This window comes from Hypoxylon fragiforme (genome assembly GCF_022984875.1).
Source record: "Hypoxylon fragiforme strain CBS 206.31 chromosome Unknown GGS25scaffold_9, whole genome shotgun sequence".
Classification (NCBI taxonomy): domain Eukaryota; kingdom Fungi; phylum Ascomycota; class Sordariomycetes; order Xylariales; family Hypoxylaceae; genus Hypoxylon; species Hypoxylon fragiforme.
This window is the reverse complement of record NW_026054764.1, coordinates 858,368-870,370: the sequence shown is the minus strand read 5'-3', so window position 1 is coordinate 870,370 and position 12,003 is coordinate 858,368. Positions and strand designations below refer to the sequence as shown.

At 47.6% G+C, this 12,003-nt stretch overlaps 3 protein-coding genes across 3 annotated transcripts; all 3 read left to right on the top strand.

The window, feature by feature from the left end:
- The first annotated feature begins 210 nt into the window (after positions 1 to 210).
- GGS25DRAFT_506510 (aromatic compound dioxygenase) lies at positions 211 to 2,347 on the top strand. Its single transcript, XM_049262315.1, has 5 exons — positions 211 to 296; positions 351 to 375; positions 512 to 1,169; positions 1,220 to 1,404; positions 1,496 to 2,347. The coding sequence occupies exons 3-5, from the start codon at positions 920 to 922 to the stop codon at positions 2,207 to 2,209; spliced, it is 1,149 nt and encodes a 382-aa protein (XP_049112904.1). The 5' UTR covers positions 211 to 296; positions 351 to 375; positions 512 to 919; the 3' UTR covers positions 2,210 to 2,347.
- Positions 2,348 to 6,454: 4,107 nt separating this feature from the next.
- Positions 6,455 to 9,704, top strand: GGS25DRAFT_444424 (uncharacterized protein). The gene is made up of 5 exons (XM_049258766.1): positions 6,455 to 6,942; positions 7,107 to 7,131; positions 7,565 to 7,643; positions 7,737 to 9,114; positions 9,164 to 9,704. Exons 1-5 carry the CDS (start codon positions 6,939 to 6,941, stop codon positions 9,202 to 9,204), a joined length of 1,527 nt encoding a protein of 508 aa, XP_049112903.1. The 5' UTR covers positions 6,455 to 6,938; the 3' UTR covers positions 9,205 to 9,704.
- GGS25DRAFT_534525 (uncharacterized protein) lies at positions 9,487 to 10,947 on the top strand. Its single transcript, XM_049265779.1, has one exon. It carries the CDS (start codon positions 9,768 to 9,770, stop codon positions 10,803 to 10,805), a length of 1,038 nt encoding a protein of 345 aa, XP_049112902.1. The 5' UTR covers positions 9,487 to 9,767; the 3' UTR covers positions 10,806 to 10,947.
- The last annotated feature ends 1,056 nt before the right edge of the window (positions 10,948 to 12,003 follow it).

Sequence of the window (12,003 nt, the reverse complement as noted above, 5' to 3'; positions counted from 1 at the left end):
GTGATTTTCTAGGAAGTTTTCGATTTGGATTTCACGAGGTTTGAATGGAAGAAAATTTTACCAAGTGAAAGAAAAAAGCGAAGAGATCAACGCTTGGCGTGGACTAATAGGGAAACTCGTCTCTACCGCCCAGCCAACAAGTTTCCTAGCGTATATGTCCCTTCATTATCGTGGGTATTATAACTAGGCACGTAATATTGAATTGATAAGGTTAAAAGTAAACAAGCATCGTCATCATAGGTAGTAAAAGATCGGTTTTCCAACGACTACTAAGTGAAGATAGTATATATGCCTCGGTAGGTAATTATATAGAAACATACGACTTACATATAACTGATGTAGCTTGATAGAGGAGGTTTTCTATATTCACTGAAGGTGAGGTGACTCCGTAGAAACGTCTGAACTCATTTGGAACATGTAACCTATCACAGGCGGTTCTCAAATACCGCCCGCCAAATCCCTACTAGGTCCTGACGTCGGTTCTGGTTTGGACTAACCTTTGGCATTGAAGATGTTTTCAACCGGGAAACGCCCATTGGCTATAAAGACCTACCGCTTTTGGGTACTAGCCGAAGTGGGTTGGCCCCCCTGATCTGATTCGACATCAAATCCCTGTGTGAATCTATGTAGATCCTAGGGGTTTGCGGGAGGGGTGTCCCCGGAAAGGCTAATTTAGGAGAGTGCCATTAGGGGCGGAGGAGGAAGAAGAGGAAGAGGAGGGCATCGCAACGTCCTGGCGTGATAAGAATCGTGTTAAGATTTTTGGAATGGGCGGCTACAGATAGACAATGTCGATCGCTGAGCTTAAACAGATGTGAATATAAAGCTGTCGAGATCTCTCCATCATGTCGGTCTTTACCTCAACCAGACCATTCGTTCTCTGCCATCCACCTTCACTCTTACAAAGTCTCGAGGCACCATGGTTAATATGTACACGATCGCCGCCTTGGCGGTTTCCTCCTTCATCGGATCCGCAGTTGCACACCCTGGCGACAGCGCGGAGGTGAAGGCGCACGAAAGATCTTTGCACAACTATGCCCAGGCTGAGGCTCGTCGTGCCATCGCCGCTTGCGCCGTGAGCACTAACGCCGCCGCTCTGAAGGCTCGTTCGGTTGCTCGCCGTGCTGCTACTGCCGAGAGACTTCGTGAGAAACGTGGCCTCTCTGATAGTGAGTTATCCTAAACATTCTCTAGGTAGTTCATACTGACCCTTTGTTAGAGCGCATGAAGTCTAAGAGAGACCAGGCAGATCTTGAGAAATACTTGGATATCTCCCACGACAATTCGGAGTTGGGCTACACCTTGGATACCCCTCTAGATGTCATCTTCGACTCTAACGCGACCGCTGCTCTCGTTCCCGAGGTCACCATCGGACCGTACTGGGTTGCCGGCGAGTTGATCAGGGTAAGCACCATCATCCTTCATATTAAGAACCCAACCCCCCCTTATGATATCCGAATTCCTCGAGTGACACTACTAACTCTCCTCCTTACAGACTGACTTGACCGATAGCCAGGCTGGAGTTCCCCTCCACCTTGACTTGCAGTTCATAGATGTCAACACCTGCGAAGCGATCCCCAACATGCTGATCGACATCTGGCACTGCAACGCCACGGGCGTCTACTCGGGCATCTCCTCGATGGGCCAGGGCGGTCTCAACACGATCCACGGGCGCGGTATCCAGCCAACCGACGAAGACGGCGTGACGCAGTTCGACACGGTGTTCCCGGGGCACTACACGGGACGGACGCCGCACATCCACCTGATGAGCACGGAGAACGCGACGGTGCTGCCGAACAACACGTACCTGACGGACGGCAAGCCGAACCACATCGGGCAGCTCTTCTTCGACCAGAGCCTGATCAACGCGGTCGAGCTGCTCGAGCCCTACAGCACCAACACCCAGCCCCTCACCCTCAACGAGGACGACGGCATCGACGCCCAGACCTCCACCCCCGAGTACGACCCCTTCGCCGACTACGTCCTCCTCGGCGACTCCCTCCAGGACGGCCTCCTCGCCTACCTCACCGTCTTCGTCGACACCACCGCCAACCAGACCGCGTACGCGCATGCTGCTGCTCACTACTATGAGGGAGGCGGTGTTGCTAACCCTGGTGGCCCAGGCGGTCCCGGAGGCCCAGGTGGTCCGGGTGGGCCCAACGGCACTTTCCCGCCGTTCCCTCCCCCTAGCGGTACCCCGGCTCCATAAGCGCTTTTCTAGCTAGCGGATTGGTGGAGGTGTGTCTAGAGACGATTGGTGTTAGAGTGTAGAGGTTGTGTGCAGACTAGGTATTATATATCTCTATTGCTGCTATAGTCCAAATCATAATGAAAGGCAATACGCTACTTACTTATTAGTAAAAAAAGCTCATGGTGCCGTGAATTCTGCTCGCTTTGTGACTGCCTCGTAGATTCGCCTCGTGATATTTGTATCTTTACATCTTAGCTTGCTATAACTTTCCACAACTCAATTTATTAAACTGCGGTGATAGTGATAAGTTGCTTATTCAGATAATTGCTTTTAATGGACAGTAATTGCTACATTGAATTCAGCTTCCGAGTGCGGTCTGTGATCGAACCCAACCATCTAGCATGAATAAAACTAGGTTATCGGCAAGCTGGGAGGATAAGGGCGAGGCTGGAGTGGGTATGGCGTGGCTTTTTGATCCAAAGAGACGCACACAGGTACACTTTGTGGGACATCGTTAAGGGGCTGTAAATTCGATATCAGATTACAGGCTGGCCAATAATGGCTTGAATATCGCCCTCCGTCTCAAGGGGCAACTCCATCTGGAGCTGTATGTTCCAAGGTTAGTAACTTGAGCAATACAACAACTATGGTACAGCTAACTACCTACGTATTACATCAATATATCACTCCTGTTACAGTTACTGAACTGATATCTGGGGTTCGAAGAAAAAGAACTCACTAGGTTACCCAGCTCCCACCCAACTTACCCCTTTCTAGCAACAAGAGTACCCACTAACATGCCAAAGAAGAGAAAGCTGCAGCTAATGGCATTATTCGCCCTACCTTTACCCCAAAGAACAATTCTATATCGATTTTTCCTTATGCAATTCGTACCTCAAGCCATGAATTCTTTTGTAGGGGTGTTGTAGCTAGTTTGATATCTCTGGCCCATAGAGTGATGTCAACCCAAGGTCCCAGTGCCGACACTATGTACAATGCCTGCGAGATAATTATTGGCAAGTAAGTGCCTTCTCTCTACACTTAATCTTGAAGAGAGCTCTTTCATATCTAGGTTAAAAGAGAGCGCTGGCCATCGTGATACGTTCCACCAGCCTCGTCGAGATGAACGTTGCACTTATCCTCTGCTCGACTCCAACCTTTCTAACTAGATTCATGCGCGTTCATGTGATTGAATCACATGTACTCCAGAGTTTCTAGTCAAAAATAAAGGGCAACTGTAGGGGAAACAGCCGCTCCAATCCGGTCAAGTCTATTCTAGATCCTAGTCGGCCTCTTACTGGACGTGAGGAGCCCCAGAAAAAGGTTGGCTGGCAACATTGGAATGAGGGATAGTTGGATACTCCAAAGCGGGGCTTCAACCAACATCGAGGGGCATGATAATGCTTATAGCTTGAACGATGGGGGATAAGATGGTTTGAAAGTCCTCAAGATTGTGAGCATTGAGCATGTGTCAGCTTGAAGACTGGAAAAAATGGTTGGAGGAGTCTACTTTTAAGACTCGTAGAGTCCTGAGTATCAGGTATAACAAGGAAAAGTCCAGCATCATCTATGAAAGAAGTGAGCCTTACTTGAGATAACCCCCTTAGGTTGGCTAGCTCGCCTTATTTGAATTTGCACTTGCGCTCTGGGTGGTGAATGGGAGACAAGATCAAGTGACCTACGACATCCAGTGGTGCCCCAGTCTCAGATAACATAGTATATCTTGAGTATGCAGTTAGTAAGTATTACAAATGTTACCCCTCGCAACTACCAAGTGTATATAGGTAGTCTAGCAAACTGAAGTACTAAAATGCATCTTCGTAAGATACTATACTTACCTCGGTACCTATGCATTAACACGTGAGCAGGCGGCCGGACTTGGGCTACTCCACAAGAGTTCTATTTCCGATACTCCCCCAAAAGCAACATGGCCGTCCTACATACATGGCAGAGAGTAAAACTTCTATAAAGCAAAAGCCTCGCGAAGGCTGCTGAGGCATAACAAATTTGACGGGCGGGGGCTGGCTCTGTTACTCACGGACAGTAAGTTGGTGTTGAGGCCTTTTTTTACTTCATCCCTTTCTTTGACTCCCCCGTTATGTTCCCGCCGGAGTTCTCGGGAAATGAGCCAACGAGGAGTGTAACCCCAAGGAAATGGGTGGGAAACAATCGGAGACGCTACCGAGTGACATACTTTGCCTTCGTCCTTGCATCATGTCTTCACTCGCGATACGTTACAGAACCGTGATATTAGTTGGTTCCCCAAATCTCCATTTCCCACTCCGGATACCCGCACCGCAGATGTGTCATAATACTGCATACGTAATTTGAGGGTACTGCATGGCGATGATTACATAATTTGTGTTGACGAGAGACGATTAAGAGTCACAACCACGGATATTATTGTAGGGAACCGAATGATAGGCATATATATCTGGGGAATAGATGCATGTACCAAAGATGGAGATGGTATCAGAATCTCTTCCATGCAATGTGCAATATGCTATGTGCTGTGTAAGAAGGTAGTCAGCGACTGGCAATTTATACTATGTATTATACTATGTATTGATACCTAACTTACCCAGGATGGTTCACACTAGGTGTAATTACATATATTTGTCTCAGAATCGGAAGGTCCGGAAAAATCTAGAGCGCGCAAGTATCCGAGACAATGTCCGTATGTCTATAAGCCAATGGACATTAGGTGTTCTTGTGTGGTTTTGGATATGCAAGCCTCCTCAACGTTGTTGTCTTGGAGAAAGAGAGGCTGGTGTCACCAACATAAGCACAATATTATTTGGAGGCATGTCCCTGAAGCAGAGATTAGGTAACTACTACCCTACAATGCAGGTAAGGTAAGGGTATGTATGTAGATTTCCGTTGACATTTAATAACGTTCAATGAAGTTAATTTGATACGTACATATATGTAGATGAAATGTCATCATTTTGACGCTACGTAAATACATGTAGGTACTACATTCTTAGTCCCCTGGGCGGAGAAGCCAACGCTGGTTGGTTGAATGCAACGGTGGGTCGGTTCATTTATGCACGAGGCAAGACAAGCTTTTTTAAGGCGTCCAGCGCGACAAGCTTTTTTTTTACCGGGGTCTGGACCAGTCTATCTCGGGTTAAGAGTTGAAAAAGAAAAACCCACTTAGTTACTTATGTACATCTAATTTTGATGATTGACGAGACAGCTGGGTTAGACAATTGTCAAGCCAATGCTATTGTGCATTATTGCCTCGGTATTAAGTATGGATCAAGTTTCTTGCATACATAGTATCTAATATTGATATGAGTAGGCTATAATGATGTATGTAATTAGATAGTAGAATTGAGTTTCCACGTTTTAATTGCGGTTGATGGTCGTAAACGTCGTAAAGGTCTCTTTGTAGGAAGGTGTCCCATTCGGTAGGCTAGCTAGTAACGTGTTCGACAGGGGGTTGATTCGATGGGGTGCAGATCAGGGCCTTCTTCCCACGTTTGTTTCGGTTTTGTTTGTTCTGAACGTATTATTGCTATTATTATTGGAGTAGACTGTATCAAAGAACCTCCATGATATCATTATAGTTATGGATAACAAATGAGATTTCTTATTGGCTTGAGTCTCTTACAGATACTTGTAACTTTGAACCTTTGAACTCTTGAATGCTGAACTTATGTACATACATAAAGTGCTCTTTAATCTCTCAAATAATACAGACAAATACAGACAAATACAGACAAATACTACATATGTAGGTACCTACCCTAGGTAGTCGTACTTGAAATTGAACTCCAATGTTAGTAATATCGAGGTGCATACAGAGCTACTAGATACGCACACGTACACGACCCTAATGCTGTTGTGCATCGTCCCTGGTTATCTGCCCCAGTCTGTGCTCCCTGGAATAAGCACACTAGTTGATCGCAAGTTAAGGGTCTAACTTGTTCAAGTATTAGATCAAATCCATGCTTATTACACCTTACCTGATATGGCACGATACGGGTACCTCACACTTGAGTTTCTCAATATCAGACCGCATCGCACAGAGCAACACAGCCACTTGACTCTAACGTCTTGCCCACTAAACAGCGAACATTTGAACCGCTTTACCGCTAGGTAGGGCAGCGTAACGGCCAAAAATCGAATCAAAAAGGGCCCCGTCTTGTGTGTGTGCATCACCAAATGCAACAAGTGATTGATTGTATTACAACATTTGAACTTCGTACATGAGCATCATGTCTGTACAAATACATACCGTTTATATGTAGGTACAACTGTATTATCCGTACATAGTACTGACCTGCACATAATTGCATCGTACCTACCCTAGGTAACTGCAAGTTACTTGAAGACTTTTGAATATTGAAGTAGTACCTGTAATTCGCGTCCCGTTCCTTCACTCAGCTGATAATGATGGGGTCTCCCCCCTTCCCCATCCTTACCTGATATTCCCTAACCCCCTTATTGTCTCTTTTCCCTCTTTCCCCCCCAAAATATCCTAAACCCCCAAACTTGCCAAGAACATCATTTTCGTCCTTTTCCTCTTAACCCATTTATCGACTGTGGGTTTTATTTTATTTTACTATCCCATCCCTTTTATTCTTGCCTTGCCTTGCTTTGCCTTGCATCGCCTTATCTCGCCTCACCTCACCTCACCTCACCTTGTCACATTTTCCTGAGAAATCTGTTTCTCTTTTCGTTGTTACCATCAACCGTAATGTCTCGACGATCATTGGAATAGTAATATGATTACAAGAGCATGTGTATGTCTTGGACCCTATTTTTATCGTCTACTCCAGTTAACTCGGTCTTTTCTTGGTCATTTTTTCCCCGCTGCCGAGAGCTGTCTGTTGTTGCGATTGATCTTCTTGGCACCAGCCGAGCCTCTTAGGATGCCTTGGCGACGGCAGCTGACGTTCATTTACAGCACTCCAAGCCGTCCGCAATGTCGTGTATGTCGCCAAGAAAACTTTTTCTTTGTTTATCTTCCCCGACCTGATGGACACTGCCAAGCAGGTACTGGGTTGTTAAGAAAAGCTTAATGACTTTAGTGGTTGTTGGTTGGTTAAATTCGAAATGCTTGATTGATTGATTGTGCGCGATGGATTCAGATGGGTGATGAGATCACACTTTGTCGAGTTGCGTTTCCGATGCATCTGCGATTGTTGCGTCGCTTTGCATCTTGTGCGACGTCACTTTACACCATACAGAAGTGCTTCTTTCCACCTCATCTTGCTTGGCAATTGCTACAACATCATCACCGCATACCCTGATATTCTTGACATTCTCGTCTGCTTAACTAATTACCTAGTGCTTGCTTGACCCATTCAATCGGCTACTACCTATATTTGATGTTGTTTCTAGTCGCATACTAACGCGCATTAGATTGTTATTCAGCAACCCTAGCTGGACGGATGGCCATTCCGTCCCCAGTACTATCCTCAGAAATATTACTGCCCTATCTGTATGTTCCGAGCCTGCGGTAACAGGAGAAACATCCATAAAAATTTTTTTCTTTTTCAAATATTATATTGCCTCCCTACTCACACCTCGCTAGAGCCAGATAGCATATTCCGAAGATCTGCTTGGAAATATCACTACCCTCTCAACCACATCGGTAACCACATCAAATGGTGTTGTCCAAGGTCTATTGTATGTACCGGACCTCGGTGTCAACGACTCGTGCCAGGCTTTAGCGGAACCCTACATCCCACAAAATGTTACACGACAAGTGAATTTACCGACGACAAGTTACAATCTTATCGCTCTCGCACCATGGATCAATGCCGATTGTACTCAGTCATTTCTTGCCTCGGCTAGGTTGGATCCTATCCGGGGCATGTTGGTCTACCTTCCAGATAATAGCACCAGCCAGCCACCAGCCGTGGACGACCAAGCCTGGGATCTGGGAGATGGAGGAGCCTGGAGGACAACCAATCGGTATCCGATCTACGCAATCCCTGGGGCCTCTGGAGCAGAGATGATGCGACAGCTTAGTCTTTATTCTGGCGATTTGTCACAAGTTCCTTTTAGCAACCAGATTATGTCGATATATTCGCCAAACCCAGCAGATTACGTACGCGTGTGGACGGAACTGACAGTGGCTACGGTATCGACAACGCTCCCACTTTGGGCTTTCATTCTCATTATTTTCGGTGTTATAGTGATTGTTATTGGCACTACGTCAATGCTAATGCACCTCGTTCAGAGTCGTCGCCGGGCTTCACTTCGCCGGCGTGTCACGCGGGGGGAAGTGAATTTGGAAGCTTTAGGTATCAAACGACTGCCGGTACCGAGGGATCATATCGAAACTTTTCCGCTATTTACCTATAATTACGACCCGCCATTACCATCATCACCCACATCAACCAACGTTCTGCCAAAGAAAGGGCGGGCATTATCCGACGCTAGTCAAGGGCCTTCAAGCCCAAGAAATGACGCAAGGAATGAAACAAATGAAACCGCCATTAATTACCAGCCCACGTGTATTATCTGCTTAGAAGATTTCGAGTCGAGGAAGACCATCATTCGCGAATTACCTTGCGGCCATATCTACCACCCCGAATGCATCGACGAATTTTTGAGCCAACTTAGTTCGCTATGCCCTTCCTGCAAGAGTTCAATGCTTCCGGCTGGCTACTGCCCTAAGATCACCAACTCTATGGTACGCAGAGAATTTGGCACTCGGAGATTGAGATCAAGCGGCACCATAATACATGTTGACGTCGAAGGAGGTCGTCGCAGGTTATCTTCATGGAGCAGCTCTGTGAAGAAACATATCTTCCCCGTGTCGTCTCCCAAGCCAGAGGAGGCGGTTGACCTAGAAGAACAACCAAGAGGTGACAGGCTGAGCCCTGTGGAAACAACGCGAGATCGCATGCAGGACCTTGTTGTGCCCGTAGACGAGACGAACAGTGATGACGGGCGACCTCAATGCAAGTCTACCGGTTGTAACCGCGGGACAAGAAACTGACCAATCAATAGGGAAACGCGCAGCTCTTAAAGTTTTTCCAGGGTTCAGATGAAGGTTCTTCTTGGCGGTCTGATATTATACTTGAGGGGTTACAGCATGTGTTAGCATTTGGTTGGCGTTTGATTGAGTGGGCAAGCATATCTATTCGGACTTATATTAATGGATCGTATCCAGGGCGTTAACAAGGGGTGTTATCTTTCACAATACTCATGGCGTCTTATTTACTGGTTGGAGGCTGGTGGTCTTGGTTGTTAGGGGAATGGGACTGCATATGAAGACTGCTAGGATATACCCAGATTTAACGAGACCAGTATGTTTCGTAGGAATGCAAGAAAAGAGAAAAGAAAGATCATGATATTATATAGTACGTACGTCTACAGGATGTCAAAATACTCACACCTTCGTCGATTGCTTCTACCAAGTTCAACTACATGCGACCACAAGTAAGTGGGCTGGACATAACTTGATATGAGAGCTACATGAATTATTTGGTCCGTGCATTTATAGCCTAGATCCAATGAGTGGTTGCCTATATGTACCTACCAAGTATCGTCAAGCTTACATATTGTGAAGATACATCCATAAATATGCGCCCTGCCGAACCATAGGCGCAAAATGGCCAATGATGAAGCGTCACCAACAACAGCCATGATTACAGGCACAACATCGTCGCCGTCGCATTCCAAACACAGACTCTTAATCCCAGACCCGGACCCAGAAGCCCAAACTGATCCGGACTCGGAAAAGAAGTCACCCCTCATCATCTGCTTCCACGGATCCGGCGAGTCGTGCTCGCCCTCCTGGGACGCACTGGCGCACTCTCTCTCATCACCACCCCATCGCCTCCGCGTCCTCCTCTATGACCGCGGCGAGGAAAATCCAAAGCCGCCGCAAGCTACGGCGGGGCTGTGCGCTTATCTGAGGAGGGAAGGGTTGGCGGGGCCGTATGTGCTGGTCGCGCACTCGTATGGCGGTGCGTTTGCAAGGATGTTTCTGGAGAGGGCTACGGAAGGGCAGGTGGGGGGTATGGTGATGGTGGAGACGGGGCAGGAGGGCGGGGTGGGGGGGGAAGGGGAGGAGAGGCAGTACAGGGATAGGGTGTTGGGGATGAGGTTGCTGAGTGTGGTGAAGGGGGATTCGTTTATTGCGGCGAGGAAGGGGTTGGAGGCTGTCGAGGCTGTCGAGGTTGTGGAGGGGGGAGAGGGGAACAGAAATGACGGGGGAAAAGAGGTGGCGAAGGCGGATCTGAGGATGCGGAGGGAGATGCTAAGGACTTGGGACGGAGAGGACGAGAGGTTGAAGAAGAGACAGCTGATGCTTTCGAGGAAAGAGGCGAGGAAGAGGTTCGTTAGGGTGGCGGAGTGCGGACACCATGTTGTGAGGGATCGCCCAGATGTGGTGGTGCGGGAGGTTTTGTGGGTGTTGGGGTGTGAGGAGGGAGGGGAGGGGGAAGGGGATGAGGATGAGACGGTGAGGCGGGAGTATGGGGAGGGAGCGGAAGTGGCAATGGGAGTGGGAGACGGAACGGGGACAGGAAAGGGGGCGGGAAATGGAGAGGGACAGGGTAAGACGAAGAAGAGGAAAAAGAGGAGGAGAGAATGTGGTGAGACTGTTGGGGTGTTGCTTGATAAATTGGGTAGAAGAAATGGATGACTGTGAGCAAGTTATTGTTGCTGTTGTAGTCTTGATACCCAGAAATGTACTTAGGCAAGTCATCACTTATTGGTGCTGTCTCTTATGAGAATATCTACCCCGGTGAAGTGTAGTATTACAATATCGCGAAACTTGTGTCAAAGCCCGTGGAATCTCGCCGGCTAAAGTGATCAACTCTTAGCAGAGCTTCTGGTCTAGATCTTACTGCAACTACTTCAACACCACGTCGCTAATTTGCTCCCTTCGTGTTAAGCGCCGTACGATAAAGCTCGTCGATTCGCTCCTCTAGTATGCCCCCCTTGGTAAGCAATGTACTAACATCCTACGTGCCACTCTCAATACTTGGGCATGCGCCTTTGACGGCGTTACTTGGTATAGAAATCTTAGAACCAGCCAATGCTCCATGTCTTCGTACTTCAAGGGCTGGACAAGACAACCAAGGAACCTCGGCGTTTCATGACCATCCTCACCATGCTATATTCTCAATGGTGACCGGCAAGCCTACTGGTGGTGACTTTTGCTGCCTTGGCTGTCACAAGGAGAGGAGATTAGACGCGAAGCATCTTAGTATAAAATTCACACTTGAAGATATACTGGCATAAAGAGCGAGCGACGTATGGGCCAGTGACGGAAATGCCAAGAACTTGTGGCAGATTCATGCACGCTACTCGAATCTGACCGGAATAGTACTGCATTACTTATGTACCTGTAAGTACATTTAGAGGCTTGCACGAATTAACCTGTGTCGAATACGGGACTTATGAGTCGAGGCATCCAGTTGGTGGAACAAAGGGCGAAGGTTGGGCTCCTACCCTCCCCCCCTATTCCTCTTCCCCCGCGGTAATGATTCGTGAGTCCGGGGATCGTAAGTACCTTTCGGCCTATCCCGCTGAGCAAACTCTTTCTATATACGTGATTATGGAACAATGGCCATGTGGCCAAGAGCCCTGAAACGGAAGAGGCGGCTTTCGTCAAGAAGGAGATGGCGGATCACTTACCCAGAGGCCAAAAGAACGGCCTCTTGATGGATTGATGTCTCAATGGCCACGATACCGGCCCCAAGTTTCTCGGCCATCTTACCGAGGGAAAAAAACGGAACAGTAGTTAGTTACATCGTAGATTAGGTGTACAATGCAAGATGGCCTCGGAGTAATCGCATGCCCTTGACATCAAGCCGAAGGTATCAATAGGCGCCAAA

What these genes read in the sequence shown, in the direction of transcription:
- GGS25DRAFT_444424 (XM_049258766.1), top strand. An exon ending in CAAGCCGTCCGCAATGTCGT is followed by an intron (nt 7,132 to 7,564) that starts GTATGTCGCCAA and finishes AACGCGCATTAG; the next exon opens with ATTGTTATTCAGCAACCCTA. An exon ending in GAAATATTACTGCCCTATCT is followed by an intron (nt 7,644 to 7,736) that starts GTATGTTCCGAG and finishes ACACCTCGCTAG; the next exon opens with AGCCAGATAGCATATTCCGA.
- GGS25DRAFT_506510 (XM_049262315.1), top strand. Translation starts at nt 920, where the DNA reads ATGGTTAATATGTACACGATCGCCGCCTTGGCGGTTTCCTCCTTCATC. An exon ending in GAAACGTGGCCTCTCTGATA is followed by an intron (nt 1,170 to 1,219) that starts GTGAGTTATCCT and finishes ACCCTTTGTTAG; the next exon opens with AGCGCATGAAGTCTAAGAGA. An exon ending in TTGCCGGCGAGTTGATCAGG is followed by an intron (nt 1,405 to 1,495) that starts GTAAGCACCATC and finishes TCCTCCTTACAG; the next exon opens with ACTGACTTGACCGATAGCCA.
- GGS25DRAFT_534525 (XM_049265779.1), top strand. Translation starts at nt 9,768, where the DNA reads ATGGCCAATGATGAAGCGTCACCAACAACAGCCATGATTACAGGCACA.